This window comes from Aquarana catesbeiana, linkage group LG06, assembly GCF_042186555.1.
Source record: "Aquarana catesbeiana isolate 2022-GZ linkage group LG06, ASM4218655v1, whole genome shotgun sequence".
Taxonomy (NCBI): domain Eukaryota; kingdom Metazoa; phylum Chordata; class Amphibia; order Anura; family Ranidae; genus Aquarana; species Aquarana catesbeiana.
The window spans coordinates 128,468,171-128,483,412 of record NC_133329.1 but is presented as its reverse complement, the minus strand read 5'-3'; the positions used below and the strand labels follow the sequence as shown (position 1 = coordinate 128,483,412).

Below are 15,242 nucleotides of genomic sequence, written 5' to 3'. Positions count from 1 at the left end.
GACAGATTGGGGTAGGGAATTCCAGAGGATGGGCGAGGCTTGGGAGAAGTCCTGGAGGCGGATATGGGAGGAGGTGATGAGGGAGCTAGAGAGCAGGAGGTCCTGGGAGGAACGAAGAGGGCGATTAGGTTGGTATTTTGAGACTAGGTTAGTGATGTAGCTAGGGGCAGAGTTGTGGATGGCTTTGTAACTTATTGTTAGTATTTTGAATTTAATTTTTTTGGCAAGTGGCAGCCAATGGAGGGATTGGCAGAGAGGGGTAGCAGACACTGAGCGGATTGTAAGGTGGAGGAGTCTGGCAGCAGCATTCATGATGGACTGAAGGGGGGGGATAGTCTATTTAAAGGAAAGCCAATGAGGAGGGAGTTGCAATAGTCGAGGCGAGAGATAACCAGGGAGTGAATCAGGAGCTTTGTGGTTTCATTGGTTAGAAAGGGACGTAGTTTAGACATATTTTACCTTTCTGCTTATATTGCATGCTTGAAGCCTAAGTCGAAGGTTCTGCAATGCCATTTATGCAGAAAACTGAAACAAGGCTAATACTTTATTCTATTCGGTTTAAAACAGGGGTAGGCAACCTGGGGCCCTCCAGCTGTTGTGGAACTACATTTCCCATAATGCATTGCAAGTCTGGCAGTTACAATTGCTCCCAGAGGCATGATGGGACTTGTAGTTCTGCAACAGCTGGAGGGCCCCAGGTTGCCTACCCCTGGTTTAAAAGATAGGTTTACCTTCTGTAACATGTTACAACCATATTCAGGGTGTAACATATTACAAATGTACCGACCCCCGCACCCCCCTCTGATCCCCACAAAGAAAACATTGTTCTGTGAATGAATGGACTACAATTAATGACACCCTTTGCAGCTGTCAGCTTATAGTTCTCAATGAACTACCAAGGCGCTTTTGAGCACTGTGGTAGTTCATGCATTCTTCCTGTCAGTGTGATACTGCCTGTCCATACAATGTATGGGGTAGACAGATTACACTGACAGTCTACAGGAGATCTGCATGGCAGCAGCAATCTGATTGCTGGTGCAATGCTTTCCAGGTTTCTAAAAATTAAAACACAGTAAATGCACATTTTACTCGCTAATAAAATGTGCATTTATTTATTTTATTAAAAAAGGTGAACTTATCCTTTAAAGTGATTATAAACCCTTGTGATTTTATTTTTTTTTTTTTTTAAACAACAAACATATACTTACCTCCACTGTGCAGTTCATTTTTCCCCCCCGATCATCCTCTTGTGGGGTCCCCTGGCAGCGCTATCAGCTCCTACTCGCATCGTATAACCCCCTAGGAGAAGCACTCTCCCGGGGGGTTACCTTGCCATAGACACAGAATGCAGGACTCAGCCCCGCCCCCGACGTCATTGGATTTGATTGACAGCAGCGGGAGCCAATAGCTGGGCTGCTATCAATCTATCCAATCAAGAGCCGAGAACCCCGGGCAGAGAAGGTGAGCGCGTCTACGCCGAAGGAATGAACAGGCTCAAGTTAGTAAAACGGGAGGGGGGGTGTCTTAATAATCCACATCAAGAGCATGGGTCTGTTCCTATCCAGCACAACTATTCCAGGTCAGTAAATCAAGTGAAGATTAAAAGGATGTCTGCACCAGAGTCTCCACCTTCACATACAAGTCAGAAATGGCAGCTTCCATATTCCCATTTTTTACAGGACCGCTTTAAATTACACTAGTACTTTCACTATGCACATCATCGCTCTATGGAATCTGAAACCCTCAAACAACGCACTTAATCACAGTTCCAAAAAATGTGAGTTTCTGGTGTAAAAATGTAAATAAAAGGTATATTAGTGTTGCAGAGCTGCACGATTCTGGCTAAAGTGAGAATCAATTTTTTTTCTTAGAATAAAGATCACGATTCTCGTGACGTAATATCATCTTTCACATTATACAAAAAAAAAAAAAAAAAAAAAATTGGGTTAACTTTACCGTTTAGTTTTTTTTTTTAATACATTAAAGTGTATTTTTAAGAAAAAAATTGCTTTAGAAAAATCACTGCGCAAATACGGTGTGACATAAAATATTGCAACAACTACCATTTTATTCTATAGAATCTCTGCTAAATATATATATATATATATATATATATATATATATATATATATATATATAATCTCATGTTTGGGTGTTCGAGTAATTTTCTAACAGGAAATAATGATTTTTTTTACTTGTAAGCAACAAAATGTCAGAAAAGGTTTGGTCTTTAACCGCTAAGCCACCGCCCACCGTCATATGACGGCTGGACGAGGCTTCTGTTATTCTGGGAGGACGTCATATGACGTCCTCGCCTTCCCGAGCCACTAGGGGGCGCGCGCGCGCGCGCCCGCCGTGTCACTCGGGACCCGGTGCGCGTGCCCGGCGGCCGCGATGTCCGCCGGGCACCCGCGATTGCCGGGTAACACAGCAGGAGCGTGGATCTGTGCATGTAAACACAGATCCATGTCCTGTCAGAGAGGAGAGGAGACCGATGGCGTGTCCCTTGTACATAGGGACAGCGATCGGTCACCTCCCCCAGTCAGTCCCCTCCCCCCACAGTTAGAATCACCTCCTTAGGTAATACATTAACCCCTCGAGCGCCCCCTAGTGTTAACCCCTTCCCTGCCAGTCACATTTACACAGTAATCAATGCAATTTTATAGCATTGATCGCTGTATAAATGTGAATGGTCCCAAAAATGTGTCAAAAGTGTCCGATGTGTCTGCCGCAATATCGCAGTCACAATAAAAATTGCAGATCGCCGCCATTACTAGTAAAAAATAAATAAATAATAAAAATGCTATAAATCTATCCCGTATTTTGTAGACGCTATAACTTTTGCGCAAACCAATCAATATACGCTTATCGCAATTTTTTTTTACCAAAAATATGTAGAAGAATACGTATCGGCCTAAACTGAGGAAAAAAAATTGTTAAAAAAAAAAAAAAAAAATTGGATATTTATTATAGCAAAAAGTAAAAAATATTGTGTTTTTTCAAAATTGTCCCTCTTCTTTTGTTTATAGCGCAAGAAATAAAAACCGCAGAGGTGATCAAATACCACCAAAAGAAAGCTCTATTTGTGGGAAAAAAATGATAAAAATTTAATTAAGGTGCAGTGTAACATGACCGCGCAATTGTCATTCAAAGTGCGACAGCGCTGAAAACTGAAAAATGGCTTGGGCAGGAAGGGGGTGTACGTGCCCTGTATTGAGGTGGTTAAAGGAGTTCTTTCCTTTGATAAAAGTAGGAAAAGATACTTTGCTTCTACTTATTCAAATTTGTTGTGATAAAAAATCCAGGCAGCCTGCCAAGTTTTAATTTTTTTTTCCAGCTTTGAGAACTCTGCACTTGTTAGAAAGAATCGTGACATGCTGTTTTGAAGATCGGGAAGGGGAAAAGATTGAGATTTTGAATCTTAATTAATTGTGCAGTATGAATATGAATATATAAAATGTTTGGGGGTTCCAAGTAATTTTCTAGCAAAAAATACTGATTTTAACTTTGTAAACAAATGTCAGAAAAAGGTTTAGTCTTTAAAGCAGAGTTCCATGCTTTTTTTAGTTTATTAAAAGTCAGCAGCTACCAAGAAAAAAAAAAAAAAAAAAAAAAAATGTAGCTCCTTTTAATAAACAGACCCTCACCTGTCCCACAGTCCAGTGATGCGGCTGCACGGAGCCCCGCTCCTCTCCGTGGCGCCACCATTAAAACTGGGCACCCGGCCGTGACAGCTAGCGGCTTCACGGCCAGGCGAGTCGCGCTGCGCTCTCTGAGTGGACAGACAATCTTCTGGGACGTGTCCCAGAAGATTGCCGAGAGGGAGGGGCTGCTAAGGGGGAGAGGAGTCGTCGCCTAGGTAGTCAGAAGCAGGTAGTGGGACAGGAAGTCCCACTCAAAAACAAGGCACCCACTCCCTCCCAAAAAAAATTACATGCCAAACGTGGCATGTAAGGGGGCGAGGAGTGCTTAAAGCAGAAGTTCCACTTTTGGGCGTAACTCCGCTTTAAGTGGTTAAACTTCCCTTATTTACACACAGAAGTTCATCCCTTTGATCTAAGAAGGAAAAAGTTACAATGTTTCTAGTTGTCTACCAGGGCTGACAATGTTGTGAAAAACTTGGCAGGCTGCCCATTTTGTTTCTTTTGACAGCTGAGTGAGCAGAGAACTCTCTACACTTGTTAAATGAATGAACCGGGAAATTCTGCATAGAGATCAGGAGGGGGGTTGAATCGAGATCACATTTTTTTTAAACGATTAATCGTGCAGCTCTATAATGTTGTCTATTGCCAGCCAGGACTTTTAGGGCTCATGCACATGGGTGTAGTAAAATCCCAATATCTACACAGGATCCTACCGTCAGTACCATCCTGCATTAAGAAAAAGGAGGTTATTGTTCATAAAATGTTTTCGTTCACAGTTTAGATGCATAAAATGTTTGTTAAGCCTTCACATGTGTAAAAATTCTTTTAAAGCGGGATTCCGGCCAGCTAAAAAAAAAAAATTTAAAGTCAGCAGCTACAAACACTGTAGCTGCTGACTTTAAATAAGTAGACTTACCTGTCCTGGGTGCCCGCGATGTCGGCCGCCCGAGGCCGCACCGTCCCTCGGCTCTCGGGGCCCGGCACCACCATCCTAGGTAAGTGAAACAGGCAGTTTCCTACTGCGCACGCGCGAGCGGCGCATCGATCTGTGAATGGCCCCGTGGTGTTCTGGGAACACACACAGTTCCCATAAGACAACGGGGCCGCTCACCGAGGAGAAGAACACGCCGTGGAATAGGAAGAGGCAGATTAGGAAGACTGCCTAGCAACAAGGGTTTAGGTAAGTATAACATTTTTTTTTTTTTTTCAAATTTATTTTTTAATTTTTTTAGGAATTTTGGTGGCTTTTTTTTTCCAGGGTGGCCCTCCGCTTTAACTATTCTTCTAACTCAGTTTTTAATCCCAGCATGTATGCATGCTCATACGTCTACATGCAAAATTTACAGAAATACTGACTGCTACTGCAGAATTTTCTGTAATTTTATGGAGTTGCCCACAGTACAAAGCAATGAGCACAACATAGCAGTGTGCTTGGGCTCATAATATACAACACTGCTGCTTTCAGGTCCATGAAAAGCTATACACTGTACGGAGCTGGACGCAGTTTTTTCTTTTTTTTAAACACCTGTGTGCATGTCATGACCTCCAAGTTTTTAAGCTAGCAAAATGTAGTAAAGACACACATTAGCAGTCCCATTACCTGCTCATGGTTGGCCCGAGAGTTCTTTTTTGGAAGAACAGTGGGGTGCAATGGACAGACACCTCACGGGGAGTTACAGTCTACCAGCAATTTAGCTAGTTTAAACGCACAAATATAAAAAATTGATCAAGATAAATAATGCATGTGGACTTTTTCTTAAGCAGAGCCATTAGACAGAGTGCAAGCAATAAGCATTTTCATAATGTATCCTGTTCCCAAACTAGCCATTATGGGATGGCTCCTCCCTCTTGTTATACATTACATAAGACTGAAATATGGGCCTTTATATTCTACTCATGACTGCTCTACATCTTGGAGGTGTCCTATATCAGTTTAACTAAATGGGGGCATTATTTTTCCAATACATCACATTACAAAGAAATCTAGAAAACTGCTTGAGATGCAAAACAAAACCTCACTGCGTTATTTGGGCCTGGTCAGTGTCACTACAATGGTAGTTATCTGTATTCCCACTTAGTACTGCTATTTTAAGGCTTGCATTCATGAATGGTTGTTAATGTTCGAGACAGCAAAGCCTTGCCTTCCTGTACACTATTCCAGGCATTTAAAACAACTAGATTGAAAGAAATGCCCGACTTTGTTCATAGGAACTCCACCAAAAAAAGGCACAGATTGGATAAAACACCAAACAAGAGTGTAATATCTCTGCAATAGTTTGCATCGCCGTTCCCTACCGCAACAAAAGTGTATTGCTCAAAACTGGACTTTTTTGAATTAAAAAAAATAAAACAATAAAGTTAGCCCAATTTTTTTCTATATTGTGAAAGATAATGTTACATCGAGTATATTGATACCCAACATGTCACGCTTCAAAATTGAGCCCACTCGTGGAATGGCGACAAACTTTGGCACGTAAAAATCTCCATAGGCGTTGTTTAAAAATTTCTACAAGTTACCAGTTGTGAGTTACAGAGGAGGCAATCCTAGTGCTAGAATTATTGCTCTTGCTCCAACGATCGCAGCGATACCACACATGTGTGGTTTGAACACCGTTTTCATATGTAGGTACGACTTGCGTAAGCGTTCACTTCTGCGTGGGTGCTCGGCGGGACAGGGCGCTTTAAAAATTTTATTTTTTTTCTTATTTATTTTACTTTTTATTCTGTCCTCTTTAAAAAAAAAAAAAAAATCGGGTCACTTTTATTCCTATTACAAGGAATGTAAACATCCCTTGTAATAGAAAAAAGTCAGGACAGGACCTCTTTAATGTGAGATTTGGGGTCAAAAAAGACCTCAGATCTCACATTTACCCTTAAATGCAATAAACAAAAATAAATGTTTTTAAAAAAAAATTATCCTTTAAGATTATTGGGCGGAAGTGACGTTTGACGTCGCTTCCATCATCCAATGTTATGAAGCCGAGTGGGGGCCATCTTTCCCTCACTCGGCTCCAAGTCTGCGAGTGAATAGGATCAGATCGTCTTCGCCACTACCGATGGCTCAAGTAAGTGGCGGAGACGACCGGAGCGCGGCAGGAGGGGGGCACCTCTTCCGCCGCCGATAAAAGTGATTTTGTGGCGACTCCGCCGCATAGACCACTTTGATCCGAAAGCGGACTGCCCACCGTTAAGAGGATACCAGGGTTATGGCAGCTATCTGCTGCCATAACAATGGTATTCCACGTCAAAGTACCAACTTATAATGACGGCGGCTGGTCCGTAAATGGTTAAAGTGTGAACTAATTTGTCAGCTTTGGGTGGAGATGATCTTTGAAGTACAACTAAGGTTCACACACTAGTGCAATCTTAGAAGAAACTGCATGACAATTGCATGGTTTTGAATGATGCTCATTATAATCAATGCAGCACAGCATGACGCGATTCTGGAAAAGGGTCCTGCACTACCACGTGCTCCTCGCTCTCTCCGGGTCGCCCTCCAGCTCCCCCATATGGTTCTCGCTTTCTCCGGGATCCCCCTCCAGCTCCCCCATATGGTCCTCGTTCTCTCCGGGTCCCCCTCCAGCTCCCCTGTATGGTCCTCGCTCTCTCTGACCCTCCGTATGGTCCCCACTCTCTCCAGGTCCTCCTCCAGCCCCACCCGTATGGTCCTCACTCTCTCCAGGTCCTCCTCCAGCCCCACCCGTATGGTCCTCACTCTCCCCAGGCCCTCCTCCAGTCCTCCCTGCCCCAGATCTGTCAGGATGGAGAGCGGAGAAAGGAGCCGGTAAATATGAAATTTACCGGTTCCTTACTTTTCCGAATGCACACAATGGTCACTGACTCTGCCCATTCATAACTGAGCATCATAAACTGTATTTACAATGCTTCAGTTTATGAACTGAGAGGAGCCTGTCTCCTCTCCATTCATCTTCAATGCAGCTGAGGCTGCTGAGAAACGGGTCGGGGAATCTGTGTCCTCAGCCCCTTTCTCTGTCCGTTTAGACCCGATATCCCACCAAAGCCCCCCAACAGGGCTGATAAAAAACAATGACAAAACACTGACACCATCCACCCCCCCACCCCAAAAAAAAAAAAAAAAAAAAGCATTGTAAAAAAAGGAATTAACAAAAAAATATAAATTGTAAAAAATAATTTAAAAAAAAAAAAAAAAAAAAATATATATAAAAGCTGACACAGTCCACGCCTCATCAGTGCTGCATAATAGTGCCTTCTCATCAGTGCCACTGTTACGACAAAAAAAAAAAAAAAGTATCGGTATTGGCGAGTACTTAAAAAAAAAAAAGTACTTAAAAAAGTGGTATTGGTGCAACCCTAAAAGGAAGGATGGAGGAGTCTGGGGATAGGGAAGGAGGAATCCACAAATAGGAAAGGAAGGATGGAGGAGTCTGGGATAGGGAAGGAGGACTCCATGAATAGGAAAGCAAGGATGGAGGAGTCTGGAGATAGGAACTAAAAGGATGGAAGAGTCCGGGTATAGAACTGAACGATGGAGGGGTCAAGGGATAAGAATTGAAAGATGGTGAAATCCATGGATAGAGAATGGAAGAGTCTGGGGATAGGGAAGGAGAAATCCATGAATAAGAAAGAAAAGATGGAAGAATCCAAGGATGGGAATGGAAGGCTGAAAGAGTCCAGGAATATTATTGGATGGAGAAGGATGGAGGGGACCAAAGATAAGAATGGATGGGACCTCAGATTGTTCAGGGTTGCATGGGGTGGGGGTTGGAGACTGATAATGGAGGTGGGGTGGGTGAGCGTGGTGGCTATGCGGTAGCGATTGGTTTGACTAGGGAGGTGGAAGTGGAATGGGCTGGGAGCCATGTCCATCTGATGTGGAGTTTGGGTGATCTGGGGTTAGTGACCGGGAGCATTTTGAGACATATAATGGGGGAGGCGGGGGGTTAGGTGAGAGACAGTAGGAACTGGGGGGGGGGGGGTTGTGGATGACATTGGGCATGCTCTCATATCTGCATTAAAAACAAAATAAAGTGGGCGCTGTATGATTAGTTAGCAGCTAGCACACAGTGAATATACAACCAACTACCCAGGGCCCTCTCCTCCTCTCCCAACCACCTTGGGGGACCTCCCCTTCTCCGCTAAACTCCCAGGCGCCCTCTCATTCTCCCCCAGCCACCCTGGGGCCAGCCCCTTCTCCTCCAGCCACCCTGGGGCCAGCCCCTTCTCCCCCAGCCACCCTGGGGCCAGCCCCTTCTCCCCCAGCCACCCTGGGGTCCTCTCTTCCTCCACCAACCATCCTGGGGCCCCTCACCCCCCTTCCTCAGTAGACACCACAAATACGTGACCAGGCTGCAGAGTGACCAGTCAGGGGCGTGGTTGCCTGCATGTTTCCAGGCCAGGGCAGAGATCTCCTCCCAGGAGAAGGTGTGCTGTGCACTTATCAGCCATTGGATGGATTGGTTGGATCAGAGCGAGCAGGATCCCGATCACCGCCACCAGTGCAGTGTTTTTGTGGGGAGGTTTTTTGCCGACACATAATGCTCATACATGGGGCGGGGGTGCCACAGTTTGGCATTTTCGCCCTGGGCTCTAGATGACCGTGTCCCGGCACTGCATGGAGGCCATTATACATGACCCAGAACTTGATTTCCTACTTGCGCAATGACTGCATGGATCCAGTATGCATGCTCCCTCTTCATCTGCACCTCCTCTTTTTAATCAAACACTGTGGCAGTAGCTGAAATGACTGCTTAACCAAACACAGACAATCAAGATAATAAAAAGGAAGAGGACACCTTTAACAACCTCAATATAATATATTATATTAACATAGACACACTTGTATTGAGGTGCTCATGGCAACCCCCATCTGCGCCTCCCTCCTCAAAATATAACATGTTTGACATTTTTTTAATCCGTGTAACATTATCTTTTATTTTTTATTTTAATTTATTTTATTTTTTTTTTATTTATTTTGCCAAAAGATTAGGTATTGTATTGCGTTTGTGTTCACTAAAATTTTTTTCCTACAAATCGGCATTTGATATTATGTGACATATTAAGTTGCAACAACCACCATTTTATTCTCCAGGACCTCTGCAAAAATAGTATAATACAGAGAATAACTGCATAGAATAAGTTACTGAACCATCACAAACACTATGGGCAGTTGTATAAATAAAGAATGCAATGCGATTGGATGTTGTGAAAGGTTTTCCAGCTCATTCAAATGACAGATGTCAGGACATATGTTGGAAGAGATTCTTTTGGCTCCTGGCTTACCAGGTGATTTATAAGGCAGCTGAAAGCACATTGAGGTTAATCCAGTATAATCTCATATTACGTGTCCGTAGACAACTGATCGGAATAATTGCCCAAAAGTAAAAAAAATAAAAAAAGGTATACAGTTCCCACAAATCCTCAGGAAAGCCTGATTATTCATGTGATATACGGGGCTAAACCTACTAAACACATCACAAAAGGCGAAATAAGTCACATGCAGAGCACATTAAAGTGATACTAGGAAACCTGAAGATAGGAGTGCCGGGATATCCAAGACAGCCAGTATTAGGACAGGAGAAGGGTGCCTAATGTCCTCCATACTGTCCCACTCTACCACCAGACCCTGCTACCCCATTACAGCATCATGGAATCAAATGACACCCCAATTCACATAGCCAATGGGTAGTTTTCCTTCTGTATGGAGTCATCTATTTTTTTTAAATGGTTACATTCAAAAACGTTAGAAAAAATATAAAAAATAAAAAAAAAACCCTGTACAAGAAGAGTAGGAGCCCAAATCTCACTTTCTGCTAAGACGAGAGCCTGGGCTCTTTGACAGCCAGCACTTCCCGGCCATACACACCCCATATTTCTACCATTCTGTCCCAAGGGGTGAACACAAGAAATCTATCGACTTCTGGAATGTCACCTAGAAGCTATTGTATTCAGCAGCCACTGACTGTACACCAAGTCCCAGCAGAGTATGGTCAGCCTATGAATGCTTCTGCACTGGTCATTTGACTCAGGATTTGAAGAAGACTACAGTATCAATCTCACCGGAACCTCCAATCTGCATTTTCATTTCCCAGTCCGAGTGCTATTCCAAGTTCCAACCCAAACCTCATTCCCAAATTTCATGATCCAAGTTTCTTCACTACCAAAACAAACTTTAGTGTGCTATAGGACCACATGTCCCAGACCAGCAGTAGCTGAACCCCTCCCCCCAAACAGGTGTACTCCGCCACCCATCCTCCTGTAACACCTCTTCTCCTCAGTGCTCCCCATCATCCCTGGTTTCCTCTGTCACTCCTTTGCCCACCACCCCTGTCTTGAGTGTCCCATGCCACTAGTCTCTCTAGTGTCCCTTCTTAACGCCTCCTCCATAACTTTCATGTCACTAGCCCCCCAGTGTATGGAGACCCCCCCTCTTCTACTCCCCAGGGTCCCCCTCTTCTTCTCCTCCTTAGCGCCCCCCCGTTCCCCCCCCCTTTTCTCCTCCTTAGCGCCCCCCATTCCCCCCCCCCCTCTTCTCCTCCCCAGCGTCCCCCGTTCCTCCCCTCTTCTCCTCCCCAGCGTCCCCCGTTCCTCCCCTCTTCTCCTCCCCAGCGTCCCCCGTTCCTCCCCAGCGTCCCCCATTCCCCCCCCCCTCTTCTCCTCCCCAGCGTCCCCCCCTCTTCTCCTCCCCAGCGTCCCCCGTTCCCCCCCTCTTCCCCTCCTCAGTCCCCCCCCTCTCCTCCCCAGCGTCCCCTGTTCCCCCCCTCCCTCTTCTCCTTCTCAGCGTCCCCTGTCCCCCCGCCTCCCTCTTCTCCTCCTCAGCATCCCCTGTCCCCCCCCCCCCCCCATTCTCCTCCTCAGTGTCCCCTGTCCTCCCCAGTGTCCCCTGTCCCCCCCCCTCAGCATCCCCTGTCTCAGCGCCCTATCAGCGCCCCCCGTTGCCCCCCTCTTCTCCTCCCCAGCGCCCCCCGTTGCCCCCCTCTTCTCCTCCCCAGCGCCCCCCGTTGCCCCCCTCTTATTCTCCTCAGCGTCCCCCGTTGCCCCCCTCTTATTCTCCTCAGCGTCCCCCGTTTCCCCCCTCTTATTCTCCTCCTCAGCGTCCCCCCCTCTTATTCTCCTCCTCAGCGTTCCCCCCTCTTCTTCTCCTCCTCAGCGTCCCCCGTTCCCCCCTCTTCTTCTCCTCCTCAGCGTCCCCCGTTCCCCCCTCTTCTTCTCCTCCTCAGCGTCCCCCGTTCCCCCCTCTTCTTCTCCTCCTCAGCGTCCCCCGTTCCCCCCTCTTCTTCTCCTCCTCAGCGTCCCCCGTTCCCCCCTCTTCTTCTCCTCCTCAGCGTCCCCCGTTCCCCCCTCTTCTTCTCCTCCTCAGCGTCCCCCGTTCCCCCCTCTTCTTCTCCTCCTCAGCGTCCCCCGTTCCCCCCTCTTCTTCTCCTCCTCAGCGTCCCCCGTTCCCCCCTCTTCTTCTCCTCCTCAGCGTCCCCCGTTCCCCCCTCTTCTTCTCCTCCTCAGCGTCCCCCGTTCCCCCCTCTTCTTCTCCTCCTCAGCGTCCCCCGTTCCCCCCTCTTCTTCTCCTCCTCAGCGTCCCCCGTTCCCCCCTCTTCTTCTCCTCCTCAGCGTCCCCCGTTCCCCCCTCTTCTTCTCCTCCTCAGCGTCCCCCGTTCCCCCCTCTTCTTCTCCTCCTCAGCGTCCCCCGTTCCCCCCTCTTCTTCTCCTCCTCAGCGTCCCCCGTTCCCCCCTCTTCTTCTCCTCCTCAGCGTCCCCCGTTCCCCCCTCTTCTTCTCCTCCTCAGCGTCCCCCGTTCCCCCCTCTTCTTCTCCTCCTCAGCGTCCCCCGTTCCCCCCTCTTCTTCTCCTCCTCAGCGTCCCCCGTTCCCCCCTCTTCTTCTCCTCCTCAGCGTCCCCCGTTCCCCCCTCTTCTTCTCCTCCTCAGCGTCCCCCGTTCCCCCCTCTTCTTCTCCTCCTCAGCGTCCCCCGTTCCCCCCTCTTCTTCTCCTCCTCAGCGTCCCCCGTTCCCCCCTCTTCTTCTCCTCCTCAGCGTCCCCCGTTCCCCCCTCTTCTTCTCCTCCTCAGCGTCCCCCGTTCCCCCCTCTTCTTCTCCTCCTCAGCGTCCCCCGTTCCCCCCTCTTCTTCTCCTCCTCAGCGTCCCCCGTTCCCCCCTCTTCTTCTCCTCCTCAGCGTCCCCCGTTCCCCCCTCTTCTTCTCCTCCTCAGCGTCCCCCGTTCCCCCCTCTTCTTCTCCTCCTCAGCGTCCCCCGTTCCCCCCTCTTCTTCTCCTCCTCAGCGTCCCCCGTTCCCCCCTCTTCTTCTCCTCCTCAGCGTCCCCCGTTCCCCCCTCTTCTTCTCCTCCTCAGCGTCCCCCGTTCCCCCCTCTTCTTCTCCTCCTCAGCGTCCCCCGTTCCCCCCTCTTCTTCTCCTCCTCAGCGTCCCCCGTTCCCCCCTCTTCTTCTCCTCCTCAGCGTCCCCCGTTCCCCCCTCTTCTTCTCCTCCTCAGCGTCCCCCGTTCCCCCCTCTTCTTCTCCTCCTCAGCGTCCCCCGTTCCCCCCTCTTCTTCTCCTCCTCAGCGTCCCCCGTTCCCCCCTCTTCTTCTCCTCCTCAGCGTCCCCCGTTCCCCCCTCTTCTTCTCCTCCTCAGCGTCCCCCGTTCCCCCCTCTTCTTCTCCTCCTCAGCGTCCCCCGTTCCCCCCTCTTCTTCTCCTCCTCAGCGTCCCCCGTTCCCCCCTCTTCTTCTCCTCCTCAGCGTCCCCCGTTCCCCCCTCTTCTTCTCCTCCTCAGCGTCCCCCGTTCCCCCCTCTTCTTCTCCTCCTCAGCGTCCCCCGTTCCCCCCTCTTCTTCTCCTCCTCAGCGTCCCCCGTTCCCCCCTCTTCTTCTCCTCCTCAGCGTCCCCCGTTCCCCCCTCTTCTTCTCCTCCTCAGCGTCCCCCGTTCCCCCCTCTTCTTCTCCTCCTCAGCGTCCCCCGTTCCCCCCTCTTCTTCTCCTCCTCAGCGTCCCCCGTTCCCCCCTCTTCTTCTCCTCCTCAGCGTCCCCCGTTCCCCCCTCTTCTTCTCCTCCTCAGCGTCCCCCGTTCCCCCCTCTTCTTCTCCTCCTCAGCGTCCCCCGTTCCCCCCTCTTCTTCTCCTCCTCAGCGTCCCCCGTTCCCCCCTCTTCTTCTCCTCCTCAGCGTCCCCCGTTCCCCCCTCTTCTTCTCCTCCTCAGCGTCCCCCGTTCCCCCCTCTTCTTCTCCTCAGCATCCCCTGTCCCCCCCCCTTCTTCTCCTCAGCATCCCCTGTCCCCCCCCCTTCTCCTCCTCAGTGTCCCCCTGTTCTCTCCTCAGGGTCCCCTGTTCCCCCCTCTTCTCCTCAGCATCTCCTGTCCCCCCCTTCTCCTCAGCGTCCCCTGTCCCCCCGTCTCCTCAGCGTCCCCTGTTCTCCGTTTCCCCCCTCTTCTCCTCCTACCCCCCTCTTCTCCTCCCCAGCGTCTCCTGTCCCCCCCTTCTCAGCGTCCCCTGTCCCCCCCCTTCTCCTCAGCGTCCCCTGTTCTCCGTTTCCACCCTCTTCTCCCCCCCCCCTCTTCTCCTCCCCAGCGTCTCCTGCCCCCCCCCCTTCTCCTCAGTGTCCCCTGTCCCCCGTTTCCCCCCTCTTCTCCTCCTCCCCCCCTCTTCTCCTCCCCAGCGTCTCCTGTCCCCCCCCTTCTCCTCAGCGTCCCCTGTCCCCCCTTTCCCCCCTCTTCTCCTCCTCAGGGTCCCCTGTCCCCCCCCCCCCATCTATTCCTCCTCAGCGTCCCGTCCCCCCCCCTCCTCAGGGTCCCCTGTTCCCCCCTCTATTCCTCCTCAGGGTCCCCTGTTCCCCCCTCTATTCCTCCTCAGGGTCCCCTGTCATCCCCTCACCTTTCCACTCTACTCCCCACTGCATCCCCTGCGCCGTGTCCCCTCATGTGCCCTCCCCGCCCCCCTTACCTTATCAGAGTCCAGGTCCGGGTCCGCCTGGCACAGCCGGTACAGGAAGGATTTGGGGTCCCTGCACAGGGTCTGTCGGGTTGTCAGGAAGCACGTCCCCCCCACATTGAGCCGGACCCACTTAGACACCCCACCTCTCTCCCCCGGAGCCGCACACCTTCGGCACCCCACCAACGCCCCGGAGCCATTCAGCTCACAGCTCTCCTCCGCCATGTCCGTCACTCCCCAGCCACTGACAACCCCGGAAGTGTCCGCTCTTCAATAGTCTCCTCCTTCTGCGGGCTGGGAGTCTTCCTGGCCACTCGCCGGAAGTTCCCGATCCGGGGGACTGTGCTCGGTGGTGCACCCAGCAGGAAGTAAACAAAGGAAGGCGCCCGAGAGTAATTCATATAGACTGGAACCATGCTGGGCAAGGGGAGGAAGGGGCCCGCCTGGATATGAGGGAACCTCTGATTAGTTCTTCAACAGACAGCTCACAACTGAGCTGCAAAGCTGTAGAAATAAATGTGGATTTATATTCCAATCTAGTCGGTGTCTGCTTCCTGATTTACTGCACAGTAGTAAAGACAAAATAAAACACAATACATGGTGTTGGTTTATTCCTGTTTATAAAATGAATGCACACTAGGCCTCATCCACACAGAGTCTTATTAGCTCCTGAGGTGTAAAATCCCTGGGGGGCCACACATGTCATGTACATC

General features: G+C 49.4%; 1 protein-coding gene across 4 annotated transcripts in view; it reads right to left on the bottom strand.

Annotated features, from left to right (window-relative positions):
- Nucleotides 1-14,825, bottom strand: part of LOC141148913 (BTB/POZ domain-containing protein KCTD5-like) — a 121,106-nt gene extending 106,281 nt beyond the window's left edge. The window contains exon 1 of one of the 4 annotated variants that reach the window (XM_073636778.1): nt 14,542-14,825. In XM_073636778.1, coding sequence (XP_073492879.1) covers nt 14,542-14,754 — 213 coding nt within the window. In that variant the 5' untranslated portion in view covers nt 14,755-14,825. The remainder of the gene's footprint in view (nt 1-14,541) is intronic. The other 3 variants (XM_073636780.1, XM_073636781.1, XM_073636782.1) reach the window with 3 other exon arrangements.
- Nucleotides 14,826-15,242: the final 417 nt, after the last annotated feature.